The sequence below is a fragment of the Felis catus genome, chromosome C1, assembly GCF_018350175.1.
Source record: "Felis catus isolate Fca126 chromosome C1, F.catus_Fca126_mat1.0, whole genome shotgun sequence".
NCBI classification, from domain to species: domain Eukaryota; kingdom Metazoa; phylum Chordata; class Mammalia; order Carnivora; family Felidae; genus Felis; species Felis catus.
This window is the reverse complement of record NC_058375.1, coordinates 83,146,228-83,158,417: the sequence shown is the minus strand read 5'-3', so window position 1 is coordinate 83,158,417 and position 12,190 is coordinate 83,146,228. Positions and strand designations below refer to the sequence as shown.

Sequence of the window (12,190 nt, the reverse complement as noted above, 5' to 3'; positions counted from 1 at the left end):
TCTCTTATCATAAGCAGCAAATCAGTGGTGTAGAAAGCAACAGCTTTGTATTTTTCATTGTTTTGTGAGATAAACCTTGTTCTTTTAAAGATGGTCAAAAGTTAACATATTTGTACTTTCAGAATTTGGCTTTATATATTCCTATTTTTTTCTATTAATTAGGAGTATTATACTCTGGCTCTTCACTGGAACATATTGCTATTTTTTGTTTCAAACTATTAATTTTACATAATAGATGTACACAATATATTAATAAAGTATTGAGATTTACGTAAAACATTCTGTAAGTGCATGCAAAAGATATTTTGAAAAATGATTAAGAAACTATTTGTAGCTCTTGCATTTAGAAATAAAAATTAAAGTAATTAAAAGGGGAAATACTCAAAACAATATTTTGTGCTTTTACACTTTATTTGGCAGAAAGCATTTATACATAATCACTGAACAAGAAATCTTATAGCAAATACACATAACAGATGTGCACAACTTTATGAAAGCTCAGCGTTCAAAACTAGTGTTGTTCAAAATAGATCATTTAAAGATGATTATTCTTTTTAAAAAATGTATTCTGAATAGTTCTTTAAATGTCTTTCATTCTGAATACAGACTCTTAGCTAAATCTCATTAAATAAGGAAAATATTATTTATTGGGACTTCAAACTAATGTATCAGGTGTAAACTAATATATTAGGTGTTAGTAGCAATTGAAGATGAATCAGAAATTAATTTAAAGCACTTCTAAATTTATCTTATAAGTAATTGCAAAATTCCATTCAGTGTTTGCAGTACCAGATATATTGCATAAATTAGAGCATACCCATTACTCTCATTAGGAAACCCATCAAGGACATAGTAGCAGTGAATGTACTGAGTGCCAGAAAAATATATATTTTAGCAATAGTTCTGCAACTTTCTACTTTTATAGTCAGATAACTTTGACAAAGTCAATTAACATCCCTAGATTTGGTCAATATCTGTTGAAAGGTAAAAGTGTGTACTACCATTTGTGTAAGATACAAACTTATCAGGCCATCTATACAGAGGATATCTCTGGAAAAATAGAAGATTCTGATAGTTTAAGGTTGCTTTGGAAAGGTATGGGAAGTATTTTTTACCATTTTGTAGGTTCGAATTTTAAACTCTGTGACTTTATTATATTATCAATAAAAAATTAAAGCCTAAATGAAACAAGAAGTTAATACTGTCTTGCCCACCTCTCAGGTTGTTTTAAAATGAGACATTTCAAATATTCAAACTTTCTTTGTAAACAGTAAATTGTATGTATAATTCTGAGGAGACACAGCAATGAGATTCTTTTTCAGCTTTCAGGACTTATATCCACTGACAGGATGCTTGCAACTTTTCTAGCTTATCAACTTTAGCCATAAGAGGATACATTTTTTAAAAAGTGCTCTACACTTGTTACCTCTTTTTTCTCCTCACCAGATTCTTATTAACCTGCCTTCTGTTTGTACTTCTCAACTAACATTTTATATTTTAAAGTCAACAATAATTTCCTGGCAATGAAATGAATTTTGCTCTAAGTGCATACTGTTTGAACTCCTATGCAGCACTCATGTACGTGTGTGTGTCTGTGTGTATGATGTGTATGTATGTATGTATTTTTAGCTTTCATGATCTAGCATTATCTTGGTTATTATTCAGTTTTTCTTTTTTTTTTTCTTTCTAATAGATTTGTTTCATTTATTCAACAAATAATTATTGAGAATTTACTTTTGCCAAGTTGTATGATAAATACTAGTCTAGAACCATCCTTTCAAACTCCACACCTATATTCTTAGTATTTTAATGAATACATCTATCATCCAAATAGCATACTCATCATACCCAAAACTAAGTTTAATTCATCTTTACTCCCAACTACATTCTTAGTTCAATTTCCTGCTGAATAATTTTAATTTATTTTATATCTAATAGCTTGATAGATTGGTTCTTCTTAATTTTAAATTGAAAAAATTTCAATTTAAAAAATTTTGCAGCCAGACATTGTCACAAGAAAATAAAGAGACTTTTTGTCTGCTCTGTATTTATACATTATAAATTTTTCTTCCACTGTTTCATTGGCTGGAATCTCTAGTATGTTATAAAAGAGTGATAATACATGACATTGTTTTTTATCTTTGAGATAACATTTTTAATCATATTGAGCACATTTTTCTAGATTTAGAATATTAAAATTTTATTTTTTTTTATTTTAATGGGGAGGGTGTGTTAAATTTTCAAAATGCCCCTTTAAAAAACTTATGCTCAGTTAACATATTGAATTATATAAACCTTTATAAATCTGGATGATATCCAGTTTTGCATTGTTTTATTATATGTGTACGTCTACATTTGCTCTGTTAGTCTTTTTCCTTTTTCCTGCATTTATTTATGTAATCAACACTAAAACTGGAAATAGAGCAGGGAATAGTCAAATACCGTTGCTGTCCTTGCAGAGTTTCAAATCTACTGAAAGCCTGTTTATGTTTTGCTTTACTTATTTGTGTTTGTTATCTTTGTGACTTTTTGGTAATAGTTATGTTAGGCTTATAAAAATAAATTTCCTAGCATTTCATTATTTTCTTGTTGCTGAGAGTATTGTCTTGAGACAAGTATTTTACTGAATTTGAAAATTTTACCATTCTGACCTCAAGCCTTTTTATGAGAGATAGAACTTTGGCTTTTTTTTTTTAATAGTTATCAGTCTTTTCACCTATTTCATTCTCTGTCAATTTGGCCAATATATATTTTCCTAGAAAAATTTATTTCATTGAGACTTTTGAATTAATTACCATACATTTAAACATGTTATCCCCTATACAATAAAAAATATCTCATCTGTACCTGGGATTATACATTGTATTTTCTTAACTTTTTTATTGATAAAAGTGGGTAGTGGTTTTCCAGTTAATGTATTCTTTACAGGAACTAGCTCTTAGTTTTATATTTTCTTATTATCTAATTGCTGACTTTATTCTTTCCTCATGCTATTCTTATACTTATTATTCTTTTTTAATGTCTTGAGTTGTATACTTTTCTTTTTTCTAGGATTAATACTGAAACCATTTTAAATTATTAATTTCTCTTTGAATAAACTCTTGTCAGAATCTGTATGTTTTCATTAGTATTATTAGTGTTATTTTTCTTCAGTAGTTATAGTTTTGATTGTTTTTTCCTTTTCATAGAATTGTTTAGGATAATATTTTTATTTGCTCATGTATTCTTGTGATAGAATTCAAGGTTTTGTTTTTCACTTTACTTATCAGCAGAATATACAGTTTTTAATTTCTTAAATATATTCAGTTGATTTCACATCAAAGGATCCTTCTATTATAATAAAAGTATTCATTCCTTAGAAGAAGTAGCCTTTTAGGGGTGCCCAGGTGGGTCAGTTGGTGTAAGTGTCCAACTTCGGCTCAGGTCATGATCTCACAGTTCATGAGTTCGAGCCCTGCATCAGGCTTTATGCTAACAGCTCAGAGCCTGGAGCTTGCTTTGGATTCTGTGTCTCCATCTCACTGCCCCTCCGCTGCTCCTGCTTGTGTCTCTCTCTCCCTGTCTCAAAAATAAATACACATTTAAAAAATTTTTTTAAAAGAAGAAGTAGCCTTTTAGCTGTTATATTTTTATAAAATCTCTTTATTTTATTTCCCTTCCCTGTTCGTCTGTTTTTAGTTGTGGGGGTGGGGATTGGCTAAATGGGTAAGGGGCACTAAGGAATCTACTCCTGAAATCATTGTTGCACTATATGCTAACTAATTTGGATGTAAATTTAAAAAAATAAATAAAACAAGTTAATAAAAAAATCTCTTTATTTTATAATAACAAATTTACTTAGACCACAGCAAATTATTTTTAACCCTAGGGAGACTTTAACAAAGTCTCATGATATTTGTGTCAATGTCACTAACTTTTCAAATACTCTTTGTTTTGCAATTGAGATTAGGTGGATATAAATATTTTTGTTTCAGTCTTCATAATATTTCTAATGACTTCATTTTTAAAAGCAAAAATGTAAATCTGCATGAAATATTATATTTTTCTAAATATTTTTATATGCTATTTCTCAAAATATTTTGATAGAATTCTTTATTGATTAAACTTAACTTGTAATTATTAAGCATGTCTTCTGCTTCATAATTTGAGTAAAAATACCTAAGATCTCATTTTTGATAACCTCTCTACATCATCTTCTTTTTTATTATAGTTATTTGAAGAATTTCCATTATTATAGAATGTTATTGGAAAACTAATATAAAAACATATCGTAACACTACTGGAGGAGAGAAATATATTTATTAATAGCTGACAAAATAGTTTTTGTGTCTGAAGAAAGCTAAATATTATTTTTAAATTCCACCATCTGATCTCCTGTCTTAGGGATTCTGGAAATATTTTATCTATTTAGCCAAATATTCTATCAGAAATGTGAAGAGCGTGTTTGTTGTAATCTATATTCTTTAATAATGGGTATCATATATTTCATTTGAAGAAAGAGTTCCACTTCAGAAAAAAGTTGTAAACCTATTTACATTACAAATATTATTATATATGAAGATGTATTATAGATGTAAAGAAAGTTTCATGAAGTCCCAAAGGGCATATTAGATGGAACTTTGGCTCATGGCTTATATTTAGCCCATATATTGGAATAGTAATAATTCTTATGCTGAGCTTGTAGTGGAGTAAATTTTCTTCTGATTTTAACTAAGAAGCTTGAGTACTTAGTCCTAAATTACTAAAGCCACTAGAGGAAGGTACAATATGTATTGTAATTCATATTAAGAAAATCAAGATGAAAAAATATTACATATACAGAAGTACAGGGGACTAAAGGAACAAAAACACAAGCAAAATGCTCACCATGTGATTTTTGTTCTAGCATCATATCTATTTAACAAATAATGTTAGGATTTCATAGTTTATCAGCCATAGGAATGTTTTTGATGTTTGTAGTTGTCTCATAATAACTAGTTTTAGTTATGTGTTATATCTCTGAGCCCAATTTCCCAATGCATAACATAAACAAAATTTTAACCTGTTTTTGTCAGAGTCCTTCTCCTTGTTCTTTCTTACAGAGTTAATTATTGATTGGATAACAAATGTTTGGGAGTCTAAGGCTTTTAGAAAAGGGAAATTTGACTGGAGTTCCCAGCACAGACAGGGAAGAGTCCTGGTGCCTGACACTCCACTCAATGTTGCCATTATTGCTTTGTCTCATTTCCATCATGGAGCTACTTCCTAATGATGGCTATTATCCATCTTTCTTACAATGTCTGTCCACAGTATAGTAAAGTCTTCCTGGTCCCAGTTCTAGTGTATTAATACCAAGAATCAAGCTACTTGTCTTTCCAGTTTTCAATACACAAACGTATAATTCATTTTTTTTTCTTCCCCAGTTGCATACATTGCCTGCTAAGCTGGAAACAGACTGTAGAAATATGAAATGTCTTTACATCTTTCCTGTACATTATAAACTCAGACATGTTCACTCTACTAGAGTGGAAGGATTGGGATGTCTTTATTATCATTTGATAAAGCATGTAGTAACACTACTAAACTAAATTGCTGTGCCCATACACGCACCACCTCAGGTTGGATGGGGGTATTTCTTGAATCTTTTTGCTGAGGCAGTGGATAAACTAAACTTAAAGTCAGGTATTCTGAGGATCACTTCCACTAATTAACCCATTGGCAGGGCATTCCACTGCTCAACTTTGGAAACTGCATTCTCATTCTATTTGCTAAAACTCAATTTAGAATGTTTGGACCTATAGATTTCTTTTATGTCTAGCCTTTATTATATACCGGTATTAAGGTTATGTATTTCATAAAATAAACAGTAGAACTTTCTTTATGATCAGAAATAGTTTAATAAAATAAAACAATCTATTCTTTAAAAATTAGCATAAATTAAAATTTGGAAATCTCACTATTGGATACATTGAGTAGTATCTAATGCTACTAATTCTAATGCCAGTTAACACTATTAGATACTATATGCATCTTTAATATTATATATTTACTTGATGTTTTAATTCTTTCTGTGGTATTTGGTATCTTCCAGAGTTCTGAACGTTTGTTTTTAATCTCACTTTTGCTGTCCTCGGCTTAGAAACTTTCAGTTATTCCATCTCCCAATATAAAAATAGAATTAGTATTTTAGGAAAACAAAAAGGATCCTTTATGATACAATCTCAGACATCTTCTCCCCCTACTTTTTCTTTTTTATGCTTTACCCTTTGTATTCCAGAAACACTACATTTCAGTAGGTCTTCACATGTGATGTGTTGTTCTGTGCCTTTGAAGATGGTGCCAGTTCTACCCTTCATTCTCCTTTTACTTCAGAATCATCAGGGCATAACTGCTACACCTGCTGGCTCTGCAGTTGGACTATAGATGTAACTTTGATGAAGGTTGTCTAAGCCCTCTTATTCCTTGGTTTCATCATCTGTAAAATGAGGATACTGATACCACTTCATAGGGGTTCTTGTGAGGATTAAATGAGCCCATATATGCAGTGTTTAGAAGAGAGCCTTGCACTTAGTTAAGTATTCTGTGCAGGTTATTTTCAAGTACTGTTTCATACATAAAATTTGTTCTCCCTCCACGACTCAGTTTAGAGGCTTTTGTTTTTAGGAACATGCTATCTTCAGAACCCAAAGAAGCCTACCAGGAATGGTGCTTCCATCTCTATGGTGGTAAATGAAAGCAAAATTGCAGCAAAATATTTTATTTTAGGGAGGATATACTGCCACATACCTGACAAGACCTCTCAACTTCACTCAAGTGGCTAGTCCTTGATCTTCTTAGGGTTCATTGTCGGCCCTCTGCAGGGCATGTGTCTTAACAAAGTCTCCAGCATACTAGCCACCTGTTACTCATGCTGTCCAATCTGCATGGTGTTCTTAATGTAATGGATCACTGTGATGTTCTGTGGGGTGACCAGATAGTTTCAGATTACATATATTATTACAGTAGAGAGTCAACATGTTCCGGAGGCAAAACTGTAAATGAATATTCTTATCTTTCCTCTGTGAATGTGAATTGTTTCTGATTCCTTTTTCTCAGCAGCAGGATGGAAAAGTATACCACATGCAGGATACCTGTGGCCTTGTTAGTCTGCTTTAGCAATAATACCACATCTATCACAGAAACTGTATTCAGGGGTACTCTTTGGTTGAGCCTCCAGTAGTTTACAGTTATTCTCTAGGGATCATCTGGCCTCTGCTGAGACCAGACTGGTGAATTACACAGAAATATAACATGGATCACCACCATCTCTCCCCATCCTACCCACCCCCAGTATATGGTAGTGTGTTTGATTTACTCTCGACTGGGGTTTCAGAAGTTCTCTCTCCATCCCAATTATTGTAGCTCTTACTTCACAGACCAGTGACCCAATGTGGGGATAACTTCAACTAACAAGTGTAGCAGTTTTGCTTATGCAGCTGAAGACTAGGGGAATAATCACTACCTGGGGCTGTGATCTCAGTGGTCTGTGAGCCAGAATTCAACCAGGCTCCGTCTTTTACCTTGTCCCTGTAGTCCATACTCTTGTATCCCTAGCTATCAAGGTCAGTGAAGGATCTGTGTCCAGTGTCCTTGAAATGTGTGATTATTCCCCTTTCCCCAGTGTACAGTACTTGCGTAAATGGCCATAGCTCCCTTTAGAGAAGGACTAAGGGAATCATTATAGTATTAATTTGGTGGGATGTTACAGGTCCTTCTTCCTAGGGACTTGGCCACCTTCTGCAGTCAGTAGGTTCCGGATCTGAAAATTGGCTCATGACTGGGTACTGAACAGGTTATTGTGACTTTTAATAGGGATGACTACCCTCTGCCTCCCAGATTTATTCACCTTCCCTGGACCATGTCCCCTATCAAAATTCTATCTATTATTTTAAAAAGCTCTATGAAAATTCTGTTACCTGTATTCTCATCCTGCTAACTTAGCCAGTGAATCTCTCTATCCTCCAAATTCCTGTAAACATGTGCTAATCACACTCTGTTTTATGTTACATTTATTTATGTATATCTTCTGCACAGATCCTGATTATACATTGAGGCAGGAACTGTGTTCATTTATCATTTTATTCTTTAAAGTGCCTCACATAGTGCCTTGAACGTATTAATCAAGCTATGAAAGTTTACTGATGTGATTTTAAATACACTAGTGTTTCTTCTGCTACTTCATTGAAAGACTTTTGCAGGGGCGCCTGGGTGGCGCAGTCGGTTGGGCGTCCGACTTCAGCCAGGTCACTATCTCACGGCCCGTGGGTTCGAGCCCCGCGTCGGGCTCTGGGCTGATGGCTCGGAGCCTGGAGCCTGTTTCCGATGCTGTGTCTCCCTCTCTCTCTGCCCCTCCCCCGTTCATGCTCTGTCTCTCTCTGTCCCAAAAATAAATAAATGTTGAAAAAAAAAATTAAAAAAAAAAAAAAAGAAAGACTTGCATTTAGTCCTTTTAAGTAAGACATGTTAGTGTTCTATTTATATACTGTTTTGTACATGTAAGCCTATATACTAAAAGACAAAAATATGTCTACATGTATATGAAATTTTATATATCGATTTTCTGTTCCTTTTGATGTTAAAGTTAAGGTTTTAATTAATCAAATGCCAAAACATCATTATTGAAATATTGTTTCTTATAGATAATTTGTGGCAAAAGCCTGTCAGTGGATGACATGACTCTTAGTACTTTGAAAGAAGAAGGGTACAAAGCTGCTTTCATTGGAATAGGTGAGTAGTTTGCTTTTAAATATTTTTCTTTGTAATTTAAAAAAAAAATCCTGACAATGTTCAGAATAACTGCCTGCAGACATTTCCATGATAGAAGTTATATCTGTTCAGAGAGCAGACAGGAATGAGTGGCTGAAGAAAGTTTTCTATTTATAACTAACTGTGTTGTCTCACCTTTATTATGGATAGACTTTGGCAAGACCATTTTTAAATTTCCTGTTTCTCTCCCTATGTCATCATCATCAGTGAACATCTCTAAGACACAGAATATCTTTCAGTCATGCCATGGAAGCTCAGAATTTGGGCTAAAAGGTGTCTAGATGCTGTGGCTTTCTTAAGATAAAATAACTTGGCTAAATAGATAATAAAGGACAGAATTGGCTCAGGTTTTGTTTGTTCTATTCATTTTTTTTTGAAAATTTCCTAAAGAATTTTCATATTTAGCTGAAAGTTTAAATATGTTTAATGATACATCTGGAAGTCACATACCTGCTAAGGTATTTCATGTGTATCATGGTTGTATATTTTGTCTACATATTCCATGGAGATTGTTTTCTAACATTTTTTTCCATCCACTTATTATTTTACTGAGAGACCAGAGAGAACAAAGAGTTGATTTAACTTAGTCTTTGTCTCATAAACTGTATTCATTCTCTCATATGATCATACTGGGGACAGTTACAGCATACAAACTGAGTAACTCCATATTCCTGTCTTTCAGTTTGTCTTTCCTGCAGTTCCAGTCCTTAAATGTGAATAGCTAAGAAATAAATCTATATGAGATGAAAACTTTTCCTCCTCTTTAAGTGATCACACATTGGATTACTTTTGTTTTGGAGCTGTCCTTATTCATAGTGTTTCTGGAGTGAAATTTTCAGGAATGCTTCTTAGCCTGCTACATTTTTCTTATCAGGATGCCATGTATTCTCTTACTAGGTAATTGCCACCAAGTCTAAGACCATCTCTGTCACTCCCTTTATTTAGATGAAAACCTATGGAGACTAAAATAAATTTTTGCCATCATTTCTAGCTTCTAAGTGTCTTGAACCTCCTTCCTTTCAGAAACTTGAGTTCAACTGTCATCGCTATTTCTCTATATTATCTTCATAAGTACAATAATACTGTGTGGATCAAGAACAGGAAGGAGAAGATGTGTGATATTTTCATAGGTTTCCTTTTGAGAGGCACTAAACCAACTTTGGTTTTACTTTCAACATTACATTTGTATGTTAAATTAACATACAAGAAATAACATAAATAAATAAGTCAAGCGTTTATGAAGTACACTCTAATACCAACAATTTGGATCAGCAAGTTGTTACTTTCAACAAGTACAGGTTCAAAAATGCTTGGTGAATAATAAATGGAAAATTTAGTAAGGCAAAAGGTATGAAATATTGGTGATGTTTTCAAATAGTTATTTGAAATTCACCATTGCAGCTTCCTACAGCAGGTGTGCATAAAAGATGGGTTTCCCATTAATGGAGTAGTATATGCTATTGCAGTTTTGTGTATCTCTACGAATGTTGTCTACAAAGAATCTGTATTGGAGAGATGGGCCAAATAAATAACTAATACATTGAAATATCTCCAAATTAATTGCATAATAAGCAAATTATAACAAAACTTTGGAATAATTAAATGGTTTATCACTCTGAGTAGTTTAGCCAGAGCAGTATCTTCCATCTGTTAGAATCAATAATGTGTTTTAGTTTTTTTAAATTTCATTCCATTAAATCCCGTTACATATGTTATTTGATAATGCCACATCCGTTCACAATACTCCATTTCACTCCGCACCGAGGTGTGAATACTGCATTTAAAATGTGGAGTCCTTTCATATTTATGTTGCTGTGCATTTTCATGCTGGGAAGTGAATCTTTTGACATTTTGGTGTAGTGATGTGTAGAATGCAGTTATGTTCTATTTCAGTATTTTATACGAAATATATACAAGGAAGTTTCATCTTGTCAAAAAAAAAAAAAAAGCTTCTGTCTATAGAAGACAAGTAGCGTTACCTCCAGGAGTTGTTTATTTGACACTTTTGATTGCCAAGTTGGGAATTTATGACCTTTCTATTACCATATAACTGCCTGTTACTTGGACAGCCTCACATCCTTACATGCTTTTGTTCATTAACCATGCTTCTATATTGTAATTAAACTTCATTCACTTACTTTACCTTTTCCCACTCAGTTTGGAGAAGTCAATTTAGGAATAGGACTCCTATATTATTTAGAATATAGGTTTGGCCACTTTAAGAAGGGAAAATGAGACTTAAACTAGGTACATGTTTATCCTCCCTCATCTAACAGTGTGAACCATCCTCAACACTTGACTTCAATCTTTCATCAGTTGGTATACACTCTGCCCACATTCCTGCTAACAAAAATGGGAAGTAAGGAAGGGAACTCCTTTCCTTTGAAGTTTATGACCCAGCAATTGCACATAGCACTTTTGTTTTTACTTCGTTGTCCACAACCTGGTCACATAAACATAATTAACAGCAGGGGCACCTGGGTGGCTCAGTCAGTTAAGCGTCCAACTTTGGCTCAGGTCATGATTTCACGGTTCATGGGTTCGAGCCCTGCATTGGGCTCTGTGCTGACAGCTCAGAGCCTGGAGCCTGCTTTGGATTCTGTGTTCCCTCTCTCTCTCTCTGCTCCTCCCCCACTCATGCACTGTGTCTCTCTCAAAAATTAAAAAAAACATTAAAAAAATTTTTTTAACAGACTTAACAGCAGAGGACGCTGGGAAATATAGCCTCTAGCTGGGCGGACATAAGCCCCCGTTAAATTTCTATTACTACAGACAAGGGGGGTGATAAATATATGGAGGGAAAAGAAATAATGGTCTCTCAGTCATAGGTGTGCATCATCATTGGTATTTGACACATGGATACCTTACTGAGAGAGATTAGTAAAGCAGTGAATAGCAAAGCATTCACTCTTTGAACTTACTGCTTACATATTGGTTACATAGGTCATTAATGAAAATGGAGTATATTCTCTTTCTGTAGTTGGGAATACTATTTATAGATCTTCTATATTTATAAATACTATCCATTCTATATTAGTTTGTCTAAAAGAAAAAAAAAGTCTTACTTTGTGTTAAATATGACTCATCAGGACAGCTTAGTAAATCCAATGCATTAATAAAAGTATATTCTCATGTTTCCTGATTTTTAACAATACGTATGATATTGCTGTTGAAAAGTTGCTCACTTTTAGGTTTTTCCCTAACTAATGTTAACAGAGTCCATTAAAGAAAACATCACAGTGAATATACATTATTGTGACACATATCTTTTTACCCATGGCAGATTTAGTTTCTTCTAAGTGAAATAAAGATAAGCGATTTAAAGCTCTGTGCCTTTATCCAACTGTATTGAATTATTTTGAGACAATTGGGATTTTTTTAAAAGACTCTAAAATTTTGCTATTTT

At 33.2% G+C, this 12,190-nt stretch overlaps 1 protein-coding gene across 4 annotated transcripts in view; it reads left to right on the top strand.

Moving 5' to 3' along the window:
* DPYD (dihydropyrimidine dehydrogenase) overlaps positions 1–12,190 on the top strand; it is an 869,175-nt gene that overhangs the window by 285,212 nt on the left and 571,773 nt on the right. For all 4 annotated transcript variants that reach the window (XM_045036245.1, XM_011284844.4, XM_045036247.1 and 1 more), the window contains one exon: positions 8,658–8,745. In XM_045036245.1, the coding sequence (XP_044892180.1) occupies positions 8,658–8,745 (88 nt within the window). The remainder of the gene's footprint in view (positions 1–8,657; positions 8,746–12,190) is intronic.